The 18,620-nt window shown below is 45.1% G+C and overlaps 1 protein-coding gene across 3 annotated transcripts in view; it reads left to right on the forward strand.

The window, feature by feature from the left end:
- The window catches only part of olf186-M (Ki-ras-induced actin-interacting protein-IP3R-interacting domain olf186-M), a 110,255-nt gene that overhangs the window by 47,435 nt on the left and 44,200 nt on the right, over positions 1-18,620 (forward strand). For all 3 annotated transcript variants that reach the window (XM_075676424.1, XM_075676421.1, XM_075676423.1), the window contains 2 exons: positions 2,160-2,252; positions 12,254-12,462. In XM_075676424.1, the coding sequence (XP_075532539.1) occupies positions 2,160-2,252; positions 12,254-12,462 (302 nt within the window). The remainder of the gene's footprint in view (positions 1-2,159; positions 2,253-12,253; positions 12,463-18,620) is intronic.

Here is an 18,620-nt window from a genome sequence, read left to right on the forward strand (position 1 = left end):
AGTTTTCAGTTACGTGCAGTTTGTGTATTCCTACATGACATATAAAAAAAATCAGACAAAACAAAAATATCAAGCGGACATGCATGTTTGATTTCTCGTGAAAACACCTTATTAAAGCTTAGATGTTTAGGATATACCTAAGCTTGCTTCCCAAAAGTTTGCCAGACACTAAAACTGGTACACAGACACACACGGGACAGTTTAGTAGCGATTCTATTGAGGAGGAGCCTCATGTTTGAGGAGCCCCGCACACCGTGCCAGCTGCTGTGGTTGACGCCCCTGTGGTCCATGCCATCTGCCGAGAGAGACATTAACCACGACCGATAAAATCATTGGCACAGCAGCCTCATTCAGACACCTTCCAACGTGCTGAAAACTACTGCAGAAGCAAAGAACAATGGGAAAGCTATAATATTCTGCTGGGTTGCAAGCCATGTCAGGATAAGCAGAAATGAAAAGGCAGGTAAGTGTGCAGCTGTGGCAAGAAATAATCCCATTGAACACTTAGAGATGCCGTCAGCCGACTGCTTGGCAGAATTTCGATGAGCATTCAATAAAGAGTGTAAATTAATGTGGGACGGAAATATAAATAACAAACTTCATGTTATAAAGCCAATGCTTGGTGAATGAAAATCTTGCAGACACCAAGAACGCTTCATAGAAGTAATTTTGTGCCAACTTTGAATTGGGCATACACACCTTACCTACAACTTCCTTCTTTATAAAGAACAACAACCAACTTGTGAGAACTGTGGTGAAATTTTTCACTGTAAATACTTTTTTGATCTCTTGTCCAAACCTAGAGCAGGTACGGAAACAAATTTTTCCTCGCTTATACAAAAATAAGAACGCCATTCCACCCTGCACTCTTCATTGTGGACGACCCTGAAATACAACTAAATGACGTCATCAGATTTCTAAATATTGCACAAATATGAATGATTTAAACATTTTTAATAACCACTGAACTTGCTGTAAACCGACACCTTGTGTTTGGCGCAAGATAGCCTTAGTTGCTTTTGTGCCAAAAAACCCGACACACGCATGCACACATGCACACATGCACGCATGCACACATGCACGCATGCACACACACGCACATATGCGCACCAAGATCCAGGAGAGGGGTGAAATTTTGACATTCATCGGAAGCTGCTGGCGCAAGCCAACGCATGATTGGAAAGACATTTGCATGGCAGATCTGGAATGAAAAAGGGGCAGTCATTACTGTTCAGCATAGCTATGCCCCACTGGCTTGACTCGCTAGAAGGTAGCCTTGACAAAGACAAGTTCTCCTGTAAATATGCTGGCTCCAGGCTGAGTCACTCTTTGGTCACCCACAATTAGTCAAGATAGTTAACCACACAAGCCACTGGCATGTCTAGTCACCCCCCTTAAGTTAGTATAATGAAAAACAAGGATCTGCAGAAGAGTATTCCTGCTTTCACATTATGTTAATGATCACCATTTCTTTTTTTTTAAATTTAAGTGAGCTACCTTTTAGCAAACCTTTTTAGTAACTGTTTTTGTTAAGCACACCTGTATGTGACAATATGTGCTGTACGTTCTTACGCGGCATGTTTGAGAAGCACTGCAATTTCTGCTCACAAGGGGGCATGTCAAATGATTTTTTTCATACTTGGCGGGCTTTCTTTAGGGCGCACAAAAAAGTCTTACAAAACAAGTGAGAAGTTCGAAGCTGCTGCTTCATATGTTTCCTGGAACACTTTACAACTTATTGGCCATTTTGGCCTCTAGTTAATGCTTGCAATTTCATTAATTGCAAGTATTAGTCGACTAATTATGCAATTAAGCAGAATACAAGAATAGTGTGACTTGATTCATGCAATAGCCAACATGCGCTTGGTCGCTTCCTCCTAGAGTGCTTTGGCTTATTTTTAGACCTCGGCTAAAGTTAGTTGTGACACCTTGTATATGGTTTTCATGTTTATGTGGTGGGCTTTGTTTATTCTGAGCCTGTTTCTGTGCTTGGGGAAGAAAGAGGATATTTTTGGAGCTCTTCGCTTTGCACGAAGGTAGTGACTCTGGTTGGCCCTAGTATTTTTAGACCATGGATTGCTTTTATTTTCATTATATTTTGAGTTTCAATCACAAATGTTTTTCTTTCTTTCTTTTTCTTTACATTTACCCTATTGTAGTTCAGGGAAGGCCATGTTGGCAGAACTGCGAAGCAAACAGAGCAGCTTCAACTCTGAAACTTCTGGGTTCTCAACTATTTCAAGCATGTCCAGGTTTGTTCTCATTCCTTGTAATTTTGCTGATGCTTGTGGCAAAAGCTTTGAAATTTGAAATGACAATCTCGGTAAGGTGCTAATCAAAGTTATGAGTGTCAACTTCTTGCTTTATTCTCAAGATGTAAATTGTTTCGCTCAGTTATATTTCATAAGCAATTATTAAAATTGAGCTGGCTGCAAGAAATTACACTGGCAAAGGCTGACAGTTGCTCCTTTCTTAACCCTTTACCTCCCATGAAGGAGCTGGGCTCGTCCATTCAGTTGTCACTTCTACTGTCAAAAATGAACTCTGCGTGTTCACGTTAAAAAGTGTGAATTTCTCACACCATAGACCAGCTCAGCATGTCCATGCATCTAGTTGTGCTTTTTGTTCATAGATAGTGCTACAATAAAATAGAAATGCTACACTAAGGCGAAAAATAATTTGAGTTGTATTACTAAATCACCCTTTTATAAAAAAAAAAAAAAACACTTTAACCATGAGAGGAGGCTTGGTGAGCCAGAAAAGACACAAAAATGAAAGGCTGTAGGCAGCGCCGCCTTGGAAAATTTCCTCACCGGCTCTCCGTGACATCAATTTTGACAAGTCGCGGGATCGAATCCCGACCACAGCGGCTACATGTCAATGGCGGTGAAATGCGAAAACACCCCTGTACTTACATTTAGATGCACGTTAAAGAACCCCAGGTGGTCGAAATTTCCGGAGACCTCCACTACGCCGGGCCTCATAATCAGAAAGTGGTTTTGGCCAGGGGCGTAGCCAGTGGGGGGCTTATGGGGCTTCAGCCTCCCCCCCCCCCTTGAAATTTTTTCGTGCTGTCCATGCACCGCCGATCAAAACAAGCCCTGGCACCGGAAATCATTCTGGTTTTCATCTAGAATGTATTTTTCATGCTCAAGAAGACATTTCAGCGCGCACATTGCGAACTTGGGCTGGATTTCCAGGCGATGCCCTTGCACCGGGAGTCACATAACTCTAGGAGCCCCTTCTGAGCACAAAGTTTTGAGGGCATTTTGATGGCGAGCGGACTCGTTGCGGCATGTCGCTGAGGCCGCAGAATCTACGGAGCACATAGATTTCAATTCCAAGTATAATGTTCTCAAACTTTTGATGCGAAAGATGCACTGACATAATTGCAACCTTTGCATATAATTGCAAAGGTTGATGAGGTGATTAAATAAAGTCGTGCTTTAGATTTTTAATTCCAGAACTTTGTGCGTTTCATGTTGTTTTAAACATTTGACGCCAAAGGTGCATTGACTTTTCTAAAGTCGTACATCGGAACATACAACGAGACACGCCAAATCAACACACTATCTGACAAGTTCACAAACACGCAGCGAGGTCCAAAGAGACGAAGCAGTGTGGCGGTTCATTTGTGCCGTCATGTCACAGAAAAGAATATCAACATTTTCTTTCACCTCCGCCAAAGCATCCATATCAAGACATTATAAAGCCAGCAAAGGTAATGACCTTCTTATTTATTTTTTCAACTTTGACTTTTATTCACGAGGACACATTGAGCCTGTTCAATTTTCTTGTTCTCGCTACCCGTGGGCTGCTGGAGCCAGACAAAGTGTATGCGTTTTTCTCATGTTGCCCCGGCCACCGCGTGGCGCACTTTAGTGCATATTTGTTTTCTCTGGGCGAGTGAATTTCTGCCTTGCAGAGTTTTGGACGCTTTCTGGCTAGCAGACGAGGAAAAGAAACAATAGTCGCTCGCCGCCACCATTGTGGGGACTCGACGGATTGCATCGCGTTCGCTTGAGCACAACCTCTTGGGAAAGTCTTGTCTCACCAGTGTAGGATACCAAGCAGTATGCGTATGGTTGGTTCTCTGTGGACCAAGTGTCTCACATTTTCTTCTATATTCCTTGGGTAGCCACATTAGGTGCCCAAAGTAGGCATTCTATTGTGACCAATATGCTTTCCTTTGCATTTCTTCATATCGGTGCCCCTGACCCACAAAAGAAAAAAAAGAACACATTGCAGCACAGCGCATTGTCGCATAGTGAAAGTTCGAGTTTGTTGCTTCTTCTTTTGCGGAAAGTAATCGGTCCCAGGACGCTTCATTTGCCAGATACTCGTATTATATTATTGCGATAGCAATTATATGGGAACTGCAGGCGCATTCCTGCCATTGCCGATGCCCTCATGTTCCGCATAAAGTCCAAGGGCCATAACCTCGTGACAGCGCGCCACATGCTGTATGTGCAAATCAAAGCGTGGGGGGGAGGGGGGGAAGGCATGGGTGAGCCGAAGATGGTGGCTCACCAACTGTATTCGCAAGGAGGAAAAGCGGGCTGGAAGCGCGCCACCTTCCATCACGCGCGATACATCAGGGGAAGTGGAGGGAGGGGTGGCGGGCCTTAGGATTCTGTGATCTCTGAATCTGTGATTGCGCAACATGTTTATTTGCCTTCTTTGACGCATTATATGCAGTGAAATTTTATTCGATGCGTGGATTTATTGGAAACTTATATATAAATATCTTATTGCAAGGTTCTGTGTATACGTGCAGCGAACTCTGTTTCCAGTGGCAATTTTTTGCCCTTTCCATTTTTTCGCCATTTCTATTGTATCAATCCATTGTATATTCCATTGTATCTTCGCATTTCTGATGTACGAGGGTGAGTCAAATGAAAGTGAGCCAACCAACCCTGTTCAATAATGGTTCTGTCCATTATCTGCGAGGCAAGCACGTAGCACACAGTCATCTATCATTTACAAAAGGGACACGCAGGTGTGGGAATAAATGTTCTTTAATGCTCTCACACACTGGGTTGAACATGGTTGTGTGACATAATGGAGGCTCCAAAAGTAGAACAGCGCGGTGTCGTGACGATTTGACAGTTGAATGTGTTTCCAAAAAAGAAATTAGTCAACGCATGGCTGCCGTGTACGTTGAACATTGCATTCCATTGGCCACAGTGAAGCGTTGGAAGAAACGGTTCAAAGAAGGAAGTGATAGTTACAAAGACTATCCAAGACCCGGCCAAAGCCACCGTGCAGTCACCCCCAACATAATTGCAAAGGTTGATGAGCTGATTGAATAAGAAAGTGGATAAGCATAGATGAACAGGCAGAGCGTGTGAACATCAGTCACGATTTGGTTCACATCACAATTCGTGAACATCTTGGTTATTGGCTCATGTGTTTGCAATGGATGCCCAAGATTTTGAACCACCACCAGAAGATGGAGAAGTTCGGCGCTGCCTCGACTCTTCTGATCCGATATCACAATGAGGGTGACGACTTCTTGGCTGAAATTGTGACCGGGGACGAATCATGCTGCCACTACTAAAAGCCTGAAACATGACAGCAAAGCTTACAGTAGAAACATTCAAATTCACCACATCCACAAAAAGTAAAAGCCGTCATTTCTGCTGGAGAGGTGTTGTTGACTTTTTTTTTTCGATTGTCAGGTGCCATTACTGATCGAATCTGCTAACACTGGAGAGACTATTCATTGTTTCTGATGTTGTGAAATGCCAGATCGGCTGCGTGTCGCTATCAAGAACAAGCAACGTGGAAAATTTACGAATGCGGGCCATTTTGCTCCACGGCAATACCCGTCCCCACGTCGCTGATGTGGTTAATACAAAACTGGCAAAGTTCAAGTGGGAAACGCTGCAACATCCACCATACAGCCCAGACCTGTCGCCTTGCGACTTGCTCATTTTGGGGGGGGGGGGGGAGGGGGGGAAACAGCTAGAGGGCACCAGATTCGTGTCTGACGACGACGTGAAAGAGTCAGTTGCGGACTTTCTCAAGCAGCAACCCAATGAGTTTTATAAGACGAGAATCACGCGACTCGTTAGGCAGTGAGACAAATCTCTAAATGCTTATGGGGACTACTTTTAAATAAAGTACCCCGTTTGTCATATAGCCACATTGGCTCACTTTCATTTGACTCGCCCTCGGATATTTTGCAGAACTCCTGCTTTTTATATATGCTTTCTGTTGTGACTATAATTTTAGTGCAACTACAATGCACGACCGGTGACAGCTGCTCCTGCGCAATACATTATAACAAATGACAGCGTCATTGAGATTTTTCCCTGGCCTTTGCATATGTACAAAAATGTAAACAAGGTTCTTGACTGACAAAGTTTCAGTAACGTATTTGTCCTAAACATGTTCATTTCATGGCCTTTACATTTTTTCATATCAGCGGCATGCACTGTATTGGTGGTTTCCAACTGATATTTTCTTTACTTATTAAATCGACAAAAAAACATCGAAGTATTGATATCAGTTACTTTGGGCACAATTTCGGGGACATACGAGTATATTCCTTTATGAAAAAATATACTTGTTTTGACAGTGCGTAGCATTCAAGAATCCATTTGCAGCATCTTTGGCAATGCCAATGCAGTTATTATTCATGTATTTGATCCCTTGACAAATTCTATAAGGAGGAGGCCGAGCTTCAACGTGAGTCCCCCCCCCGAACGAAATTTGTCTACGCCACTGGTTTTGGCAAGTAAAACCCCATAATTTAGTTTTAACATCAATTTTGACCTCATCTGCTTGGGCCTCGTTTATCGGTAAAGGACTACGTCATATTCATGAGAGAGCCCAAGATTGAACTTCGCAAGTTTCAAGAACTTTTAGTGGGCAACAGCGGCTCAAATATTGCTACGGACCAGTATTCCCGATGCCTAATAACGAAGAGGCCAGTGGTGCGAAGACGACGACGATTAGCGGCTAGTGCGGGCTGTTGCCTTTTGGCCAAGTACAGTGTACTGATTGGTAAATATACTTGTATATAGCGTCACATCTGTGTCTTCCCACGTAACATATTTGGAGGAGGTGGATGTTCCTTGTACATCGTCATGGAGCTTCGTATTGGACGGTGCGTCGAGCCTTCCATCATGGCTCCTTTAGACGACAGCTCGACTCAACCGGCTCCGACACCTGCTGCAACTCCGATGACCTACATCACACTCTCCGCACCCTGTGATCCTGGCGTATCCTCGGAAAAAGATGGGGAAAATGTTAAGGACTGGATCCACCTGTATGAACACGTCAGCACCATTAACAGGTGGGACCTTACTATCATGCTTGCCAACATAGTATTTTACCTCGAGGAGACACCGAGTATGGTTGAGGACGCACGAAAATGCGCTCACCAGTTGGGATATGCTTAAACAAAAGCTGTGAGACTTGTTCGGCAATCCTTACGGTCACCAACTTGACTTGAAGAAGGTGTTATCCAGCCGAGTGCAGATGTCAACAGAGCCCTACGTCACGTACATTCAACATGTCTTGGCTCTGTGCCGCTAAGTTGACGCAAACATGACTGAGCCAGACAAGGTTTCCCACATTCTGAAAGGTATTGCCAATGACGCCTTCAACTTGCTTGTCTTCAACAGTGTGGCAATGGTGGACGCAGTTATTGAAGAGTGCTGCCGCCTGGAACTCGCAAAAAGACGACATATGACCAACAGTTTGCCTGCCTACCAAACACCGCAGCGACATCTTCCTGTGCCAACGCTCTCTGTTCCAACAACACTGGCGATGTTACTCAGATCGTCCGACGAAAGATTGAGGCCGCCTAACCGGCTGCCTTCGAATACAGCTCCCTCAACATGCCTGCGGTCACGGTTTCCCTGATTCAGCCAGTTGTACGCCAAGAGTTCGCCAACATGGGTCTTCACTCCGTCTGGTTGGCTCATCGCCGTGACACCCACTCGGATTCTTTGATTCCGCCCCATCCAACATCATATTATTCACCATGTTTCCGCTACCCGACTGAGTGGTGCAATGCTGACAAGCCCATTTGTTTACACTGCCGTCAAATCAGGCACATTTCTCGCCGCTGTCACAGTCGCTAGAGTTCCCCGGCCCAGACCACCTATACTCGCTCCTTTCGCCTAAGCGGCTCTTTCTCGTCTCTGGGCTGCATGGTCCGACAATGCCGCCACTGAACCTCCTGCACAGAACCGCCCCTATTCACGGTCACTTTCACCCCAACACCGACAATCTCGCTCGCCCAAACCTCGCCGCTCATATTCCCCGACTCCCTTTGGACACTTGCAGCTGGAAAACTAGACAATGCAGAGCCACTAGGTGATGCTGCATTGCCTCTACTCTGCGAAATCTTCTACTGATGCTGCCCACTCATATGAACCTTCTTGACGTGCAAGTCAACGGTGTTCCTGTATCTGTTCTTGAAGACACTGGTGTGTATTTATCTGTCATGAGCACTGACCTTCGTAACCACCTGAAGAAAACACCCGCCCCGATGCCTGCTGTCTGCGTCACCAACGTCAGAACAGCTCCTGTAATTGATATGTGTGCCACCCGAGTCTCCTTTGCCGATTGCTCTACTATCGTGCTCTTCACCATCATCACCCACTGTCCCCACAACATTATTCTCGGCCTGGACTTCCTCTCGATGCATTCCGCTCTGATAGACTGTTCAGCCCATACTCTCCGCCTCGACCTGCCTGTTCTGGACCCTGCTGAACCACCCTCCAGTCGGCTCAGATCTGTAGAATTTGCTCGCTTGCCACCTTCGGCACTGACTTACGTTGACTTTGTTTCATCCCCACCTGTGCCCAACGGTCACTACATCGCTACTCCCATGCAAGACATTCTCCTTGCACACTTGCACACGGTATCATGGTACCTCGTACAGTTTTATCTATTACGACTAATTTCGTCTGCCTGCCAGTTGTCAATTTTGGCTTGATGACGCAAGTGCAGCCACGCAGGATGTTTCTGGCCCAGCTTTGCGCCTTCGAGGATCACACAGTAGCATCTATTATAGTAGACAGTTCAACTGACCCTACTCTAGCATCGAAGTCTGCAACTTGTACTATTGCCAACTTACAGAGAATGATTGCACCCGACTTACTGTCCGAGCACGCTGATGAGCTCTACTGCAATCTTTTTTTATACCATAATTTTTTTTTACTTTAATGACCGTCCTTTGGCTCAAACAGCTGTTAGACATCGCATAAACACCAGCAATGCCCCTCCTATCCTATTCATCGCCGCCTGTACCAAGCATCGCCGACTGAACGTCAAGTTATCCACGAAGAAGTTTGCTAACTGCTTGCCAAGAACATTGTTCAACCTTCGTGTGGTCCTTGGGCGTCACCTGTTGTCTTGGTGGAAAGGAAAGATGGCTCACGGCGATTTTGCTTGGATTATTGGCACCTTAACAAGGTTACAAGAAAGCATGTGTATCCCCTAGCTCGCATCGATGATGCCCTTGACTGCCTCCACGGTGCTCGCTATTTCTCTTCTATTGACCTTCGCTCCGGCTACTGGCAGATTGCCATGGACAATCTAGACTGCCAAAAGACCGCCTTTGTAACACTCGATGGTCTTTATCAATTCAAAATGATGCCGTTTGGTCTATGTAATGCTCTGGCCACATTTAAGCACATGATGGACTCTCTTCTTCGTGGTTGCAAATGGTCCACATGCCTGTGCTACTTAGATGACATTATAGTATTCGCCCCCACATTCGCCAGGCAGCTTGAGTGCCTCTGAGCAGTCCTAGACGTTTTTTTGTCAAGCCAGTCTGCAACTAAATGCACCAAGGTGCCCTTTTGGCTCTCGCCAGATTACCGTACTTAGACACCCCGTTGATGCGAACGGAGTGCAGCTGGAGCCAGGCAAAATACATGCTGTTATGCGCCTTCTTGTTCCTAAGTGTGTCAAGGATGTCCGTATCTTTATTGGCCTATGCTCATACTTTTGCCACTTTGTGAAAAATTTTGCGGCCATCGCACGACCTCTTACTGAGCTTTTGAAGAAAGACACCCCTTTCACAAGTGGGGGGATAATAACACCTCTGCGTTGTCGCATCTAATCAACCTTCTCACCATGCTGCCCGTTCTGGCCCATTTCGATCTTTCTGCCCCTACCGCAGTCTGTACCGATGCCAGTGGCCACGGAATCGGCGCAGTACTAGCACAACGTCAATCCGGCAATGACCGTGTTGTCACTTACGCCAACAGGCTCCTCTCGACCTCCGAGCGCAACTATTCCATCACTGAGCTTAAGTGTCTGGCCCTAGTTTCCGACACTGTGTTGCTGCCTGTGATTCCTGCCAGCACCGGAAAATGCCTCAGGTGTTGCCTGCCGATCATCTCCTGCTGATCACCGTCCTTGTGGAACCATTCTGTGTTGAATTAGATATCTTCAGCCCCTTTCCCACGTCATCCTCTGGCAACAAATGGGTAGCCATTGCAACTGATTATGCCACCCGATACGCCATCACACGGGCTCTCCCGACCAGTTACGCCATTGACGTTGCAGACTTTCTCTGCACGACAGGCTCTTGCTTCATGGCGCCCTGCTACAGCTGCTTACTGACTGGGGTCGTAACTTTTTGTCGCAAGTCATCGAAGACGTTCTACATTCCTGCTCCACTCAGCACAAGCTGACCACCTCATCCAATCCTCAAACCAATGGGCTGACAGAGCGGTTGAACCGCACCCTCACAGAAATGTTGTCCATGTACGTTTCGAAGGGCCACCATGACTGGGACATGGCCCTCCCTTACATCACATTTGCTTACAACTCTTCTTGCCATGACACCATGGGATTTTTTCCATTTTATCTATTGCATGTTCGCAAACCGACCTTGCCTGCAAACCGACCTTGATACTGCATTTCCTTCTGCTGCGACCCCAGCAAGCGAGTATGCGCACAATGCTATCGCACTGGCGGACCATACATGCCCGCTCGCATATACTCGACTAGCGGCCTCGCAAACTACTCAGCAGCATCTGTACAATGCCCACCACCGTGACATACAGTCCTCGCCTGGTGCGTTCATGCTGCTGTGGTCACGCTCTCGTCACGTGGGACTTCAGAGAAGGTCCTTTCCCGATACACGGGCCCTTACCGCGTGCTGCGCCAGGTGACGCCCGTGACCTATGAAATTCCTCTGGTCAGTTCTACTTCACCCTCTACTCTAGCATCCAGTGATGTGCACATCAGTATGCTCAAGGCTTACTACACTGCTTCTGAGCCCGGCCCTTAGTTGCTCTGGGACAGAGCTTTTGCTGCCGGGGGTAGTGCTACGGACCAGTATTCCCGATGTCCAATGATGAAGAGGCCAGTGGTGTGAAGACAATGACGATTGAATGACGTACTGAACTGTAAATATACTTGTATATAGCATCGTGTCTGCGTCTTCCCACGTAACAATATGATGAAATACTTTGAAATCCGTGATGTCACACTGATGTGCTGGCGCTTAGGTTTCGATGCGAAATAAAAACCAAAATGCATCTTTGACCTTCATTTTCTCTTCTACCAATCAACCTATTGCTACAATGTTATTGATAATAGAATTTTGAAAGATTGCTTTGCCAGTCTAAACTGACTTAGTCTTTCTCTTTAGAGTCCCTTTCAGAAATCACATTGCATTTTGTTTTGCTCCATTTTGAATAAAAGGATTTCCCAACACTTATATGCAAGTTATCACATATATTTGTAAATGCTCACTAAGTAACAGCTCCTGAAGTTAATGTGTTTCAGTTGAACATTACGAAATTATTTGAGGGCTTTAGTGCTATTTTACCTTGGGTTTAGCTTTTTCTGCCTTGAGGAGTAAAAGTTAAGTTCTGAGGTGGATCAGCCTCAGTAGAGCATATAGAATACTAGTTTGGGAAATGAAGCTACAAAATAGTCCAGAAGCCAGGAGCCAGGTTAAACATTGGGTATTTAATTTTATATTTTTTGTGTAGAGAAAAACAAAGTAGCAGGCACTATTCCACCAGGAGGAACCCTAAGCGACAAGCTCCATTTGTCATGTACTTTGTTCTCCAACTTACGTTGCGGCAGCTGCCCTACCCTGTATTTTTCGGGCTATTTATGTGCACATGCTGCCTTACTGAGAGTATCAGCCAGTGCTGTTTCTGGCCATGGTGGTGAATTTGGAGCATTCTACTAAACTATAGGCCCCACATTTCTCCTTCTCATGTGTAAAAGTTATAACAGCGCTGCACCATGCATTCTGTTTCAGCGTGGAGTCTTTGCTTGAAGCCCGACGTGAGGATCCTGAAGAGCTTCTCCTTGCGCTTGGTTTTGGTGGACCTGTGCGGGATGAGAACCCAGTCTCGCGCATTCCTGAGCGCTTCTTGGCACACCCGTCACAAGCTCGGGGCGTTGATATGCGCCGTTTTGTCACGCACCAGGAGCAGCTGAGTCAGCGGCATGAAGCCGGCCTTCCAGGTCAGTTTGGTGAGGATGCGCGTTCCTGCTTTCAGCTGCGTGATGCCCAGATTCGCTGGCTACAACGCCGGGCCGTTCAGCGATTGCATACTCAGCGGTTGATTGCTCGGCAGCAAGAGGCCGGGGATGGCACCTGGCACGTTGCAACTAACCAGACTACAGCCATTGCCAACTGGTCTCCTGCAAGTGGTGTGCCAAGCATTTCTGTAACCTATGGTGGCACAACGATGACCTGGGAGGCTTACCTTGAAGGTCTGGAGCAGCACAACACAGCTGTTGAGGAGGATAGTGTGGCACTTCCAATTGGACACCGAGCTGTGCGGTCGAGCTTGGTTTGATGGGTGTTGTGTGATGGGCCGTTGGCAGTTCTTTCTGAAAACAATATTGGGAGTAATGCTGATCTGCGTAAGCTTCTGTCATTCATTTGTCACACCTGGGGCTGTGGCTTTTAACTATTGCAAAAATACTGTTGCAAAAAAAATCTCCCTCCTGAAACCTATTTTACACTCTTGTGTTTATAGAGGTAAGTTAAGCTTTACTTGTTAGTAAAAGTGTTATCTTGTTTTCTCTTGCTCTGAAAACAAAGATACACTGGCAGCTTGTTACTGTCATTATTATGGCACTCTTGCTTTGCGGTTTCTGTGGAGGAATCGATATGCTGATATTCAGCCTCGCTAGTAGTGGGGTGACTCATTTAATGCAACATTCAGGATGATAGAACTTCAGAGATATCAGTGTATGCAAAGCAGTATGTAAAGCACTTGAAGCTAATATTAAAGGCCAACTGCAACGAAATTTAGCTTTTGTTAATTTTGTTGTGAATGAGTAGTATATACCACTGAAACAATCTTAGTAAAGCAGCAGGGCTGGCAATTGTATAGTTTTCTTGTTAGCAGCCTTTAAGCAGCACCTAAGTAGACAGTGCATGTACCTAGTGGTTGTTACTGAAGTAAGTCCCAGCACGTCGCCTCCAGGATTTTTCAGCGCACCATGGGTAGCAGCGGGTGTTGCCTTATTTCAGAGGTCATGCCGAGGAGCCGTGCATTCTAAGTTCTGTGTCACTTTTGTCGAGCAGTAATGACAGCATTTTTAATTTTTTTCAGTTTTGGCATCAAGACCAGCTATTTCTGCAAGCTTTTCGTGATATTTCAAATGTCAAATTTTCCACGGGGGCTCCTTTATATTTACACTTTAAATAAGGCTTTTTAGGCAGTCCAAAATTTCATTGCAGTTGGCCTTTAAAGGCTCAAGGCTGGCTTACAGCAGCAGACATAATTGCAATATGGTTGATCAAATTTTTGAAGGTATCGCTCTATTGTTATAAAATGTTCACCAGTGCATCTGTTGCTTAGTGCTGTTTAGCCCAAGTGGGATTTAAACCTATTTATATTCCATTCTGTGTTACGCTGCATCTTAGTAATACCACCTGTGGCTTTCATCTCCACTTTTTGGCAGCAACACTGGACAGGTGCTGCAAAAGGTGCTTGATGAGGTGAGACATGCTACTGTGCTAAGCACAGCTGAGAGCAATGACATGTCGAAAGATTGTTTGTTAGTGGCCTGCTCAACACGAACTATGACTAGCATTAGTGAAGTGTACAGAGCAGCTTACAGACTCCCAGTGTCTACTAATAATTTATAATTGCTTATGAAGTGTGTTAAAGGTTGGTTCATGACATGCACTCTAATGCTTAAAGAGCAGCAAAGCTGCACAGATGTCCTAGCTATATAACCCAGTTCCGTGGAGAAAAGGCTGCTGCTTTGCAAGTGCATGGCCTTTGCAAATAGCATTGACCCAAGTGTCATTATGTCTTTCACATGCACAATGTCGGTTCAGTCACGGGTACCATCTGTTTCAAGGAGCCGCAGCTGCTGTGGCCACAGTGGTTTTAATCCCACGGGTACTGCTGTTACATTCATGGGGGCTTGCCGGTGTCACTGCTATTGTAGCTATGAGGGCCAAGGGAAGTTATCCTGGCCGGTCATGGTCATGCTGATAAACTGGGCAGTATCTTGTATGGATTTGATCTGCTGTATATCACTTCCTGCTTGTACGGAATTGAAGGCACTTTGTACAGAAGCCATATGACCTGATTCATGGAAGCGCTGCATTATGTTGATACTTTTGTGCCAGTGGCAGTCATTGACTGGCTTTCCTCTGCACTACATTTAACTTATTTGTTTTTTAGTAAAGTAACGCTATGTCCTGAACTCTTGAATGCTGGATGATGCAAACAACCCACTGTACGCCCTGCTAGATACTTGATGCAAGGGTAGAAAATGATTGTCTGAAGAGCTAATCACCATGCATTATTTTCTGGTGCATTTAGCACTTCTTTTCCGTTCACTCTACTCCTAAGATACTAAAATAGAGGAGTACACTCAGGAGTAGAGTAGGTGAAATGTTGCACATGTACTTCATTGCAAAATACTAAAGGACTAAAATGTGGAACTGGAGGCTTTTGGGAACTTGTGTGAAACAAAGATGGAGCCTCATCCTGGTACCAATACTTCAAGTCAACTCATCTTGATGAAGATTCATGTCCAGTTCAGACTCACCTTCTTTTGCTGCTTTCCTGGGAACATAGTGCAAGAAATTGTAATTTTTAGCAAAAGAAGGACACATTCCCGTATTTTTGTAGTTTTGTGTTCCTTCACCATTCAAGATTGTGTTATCAAAGTGATGCCATTCTGTGTTGCCATAGAAAACTATCACTTGCAGGGCTCCATTGGGATAAGCACGGTTTTCAGAGTGCACTTGCAAAATGGGGAATTAACACACTTATGTGTGTCTACCATGATGAGAAAAGTTTTCACTGCCTTCAAGCTAATCAGGAGACTAAGCATCTAGAATGCAATGGGAAGCATGCTGAGCTAGGTAGGAGAGCTAATTAAAATTTTATTGAAGTTTGATTTGTAAAACTATGTAGCCTCACAACATTGAAAGATAAAGGCAATGGTGAGTTGCCAGTTGTGCCCCAAAAACTCTTCTGTTTGCTTTGGGCAAACAAGGCAAACAGGAGCGAGCCTGTTGCAAGCCTCTTGTAAGAGACTGGCTCATAATCTCCCTACTGATGCTACTACTAGTGTGAGATATTGAAAGGGTTCCTGAACCACCCTTGGGCTTGATGAAAAAACCCAGTCCGTGGACAACATATGCTGCCGTGAACATCTCAGCCAAATTTTGCAGTCCTGCGCGGTGCGTGGAGCTCACAAGCAGAGTGCAAAGTCGCTCACCTTTTTCTCAAATGCTCTCTTTTCAACAGAAGCCTTCTCCTTGCTCACTTTCGGCCGGCTATATTTCGCATGATGAAGAAATTGTGGTCATTGACCAAGTCAAGGTGGAAAAAAAACAATGTTTCGGGACCCGTACAGATTCCTTGACTATATATTTTGTCATATAGCAGATTCCCATATGTGGCTTCAATTCCCGATAGCTGACATCAATCAAGAAGGGTGTTTGGATCAATGTACTTCTTCCTACTGTTACTGTGCATATATTGACTCCTTTTGATAAACAGGCTGAAGTAAGGGAAAATATGCTTTTGAATTTCACTAAGAATTACATACTTCCAGAAGAAGGCGACTATTGTCTGCTCATGCTCGGCTGTGGCCGAGCATGAGCAGACCTCTTTGCCCTCCCTGCTTATCGGTGTCATTGCCATCGGGTCTCGCTGATTTTGACTAGTTTGGACACTCAGCTAGCCTCAAACCACGCGAAACTTAAGGTCAGACCACACGCACGCTTGCCAGCATGCACTCGCTTTTAGCTAGATGCCTAGGCACACTATGCTTCGCATTGAGTGATTGAAGGCACTTCAAAATGCAGCAGTTGGATGTGGCTACTATCTATCGGTTAAGCTAGTGCAGGATAAAGCCGGTCTGCACCACATACTAGCATGGCCAGACTGGAGTATACAAATGTGAGCACGCACTCAAGCCCTGTTATGCACAAAGCAAACCCTGTACATACGCACTACAGTTGCATGTAGCTCTGCAGTCTGCTACATAGCATAGATACCACAGCCGCTGAGGGGTGCCGTGACGAGTTCATCCACTGAGCGCACTGTGGCTCGCTGAGAACAGCTACATTTGGTGCATTGTAGGTGCCAAAATTGGAAACATGAACATCCGTGTGAACATCTAAAAATCAAACTTCAACTGCGCACACATTGTGAGTATGCCCTGCTCCCTCAGAGTATTGGTGTAGCCAGGAAGGAAGGGGGTGGTTGAAACCCTCCTAAAATTTTTTGACGAATCCCCCCTTCCCCATTTCCCACAGAACAAAAAGTTTCAGTAAGTGGGCTTCAAAAGAGCGACATGGATACATGAATGAAAGGGAAAGCTTGAATGTGAAAGCAAGGCGAGGGCTAGTGGCGGTCTGGGGGGGTGTCATGGGGGCAATCCTTTCTCCCATGCACAGAACATTGCAGCCCCACTCATAGCGTGCCGCTACCTCATTCCAGATTGTGTTAACCATAACTGCTGAGGGGGGATCAGCTCTAAAAAAAATTATTCGGATCCCACTCACTGTGGGAATCGATGTAAGCGAAGCTTTCTGTGCTGTTTACTTTGATTGACAATAATTACCGCTGGTGTTGATGGTGAATGTTTGATTTCTTCCACATGTAGTCCAACACGAGAGTGGCTAATTGATGTTAAACATTACTTTGCATACACCACTGCTGTTTGTCTGCATAGTACACACAGCACACCGGGGGAGATGTGCGTTTGAGGCATTGTTGTGTGCCATGTTTCATAACCTCCGAGAGGGTTGAGCATAGTTATTGCCTTACATGGTACATTGCATCGTGGCAAAAGTATTAACAATAATTGAATTCTGGGGCTGTGAACCACAATCTGATTATAAGGCACGCCGTAGTGGCAGATTCTTGATTAATTTTGACACTGTGGTATTCTTTAACATGTCCTTAAATCTATGTGCACGAGCTTTTTTTTTTATTTAGCCTCCGTCGAAATGCAGCTGCAGCGGTCTGGATTATACCTGCGATCTCAAGCGATGCCATAGTCACAAAGCTACTGTGGCGGGCACAGAAGTGTTGATTTGACGCGTGATGACTTCCGTAGTGTAGCCAAGATGCTAAGGTGTTTTAATGTGGCTCATCTTGTGCACACACTGTGTAAGTTGTCTGCTTGACAAATTTGCATGGTGTTTATTTTTCAGAAATAGCAGAAACTTACTGTATCATACTTAGAATTTAAATTTATCCCGTTTGCCAGCAACCGCTGTTGTGTCTATAGTAGTAGCGTTTCCTTGCCGTCTCACGTCCCTTTTGCCAAACAAAGAGTGGCAAAGCTGTTATTCACTTGCTTCACAGCTGCGTCGGTTCTACAGTTATCTGCCACCTCTCCCCCCCCCCCCCTCCTCTCTATCATTCTATCTAGCTTCCCTCTGGACTTGCACGTTAGTGGAAAGTAAGCGCTGAAACTTCTGCAATGCTCTTGCGAGGGTCACGGATAATTACAGCTGTCAAAAGGCTAATGTGGTGATGCCCAGGGAGGTCCAGAGGGTATTGTGCACAATTCTAGCGCAAAGCTTCGTTCCTGTATTTTAAAATCTAGAATAATATAGCATGCCCACAAAGCCGAAAGTGTGATTCAGTGATAGGTGACTTGCAAAATAGTGCCCACCCTCTTTCTGTATGTAGCAGTGGCCGTACCACTTACTAGAAGAACGTGCTGGAAAACAACAGTTATCTCCACTGTTACCTGGGCTGCAGCACGTCTAGCCTGCAAACAAGACATAGTGCACTGTCTTGGTTTTATTTGGTCCTGTTTTTAGCACCGTTTAGTTTTCCAAGTCATGTACCAGCTAGGTTATCAACATACATTGTATAAGTGCATCAATTCATCAATGAAATTTTAGTTTTTCTGAATATTATCATTTTTGAAAATAGCATAAGGATGATAGCATAATTTGATGCGAAGTGGCTGCATGCCTTAGCAATGAAAAACTTTTATCAGCAGTTAAGCCAAAGTGTTGTTTCGGCAATTCAAAAAGTGCATCCTATTGTCAAGGCATTATTGTCTGGGGAGTGCTAGGAGTTTGTCTTTGCATAATGTAAACACACACACACACTCGCGATATATATACGGTATATATATATATATATATATATATATATATATATATATAT

Source organism: Dermacentor variabilis, unplaced genomic scaffold, assembly GCF_050947875.1.
Source record: "Dermacentor variabilis isolate Ectoservices unplaced genomic scaffold, ASM5094787v1 scaffold_12, whole genome shotgun sequence".
In the NCBI taxonomy this organism is placed as follows: Eukaryota; Metazoa; Arthropoda; class Arachnida; order Ixodida; family Ixodidae; genus Dermacentor; species Dermacentor variabilis.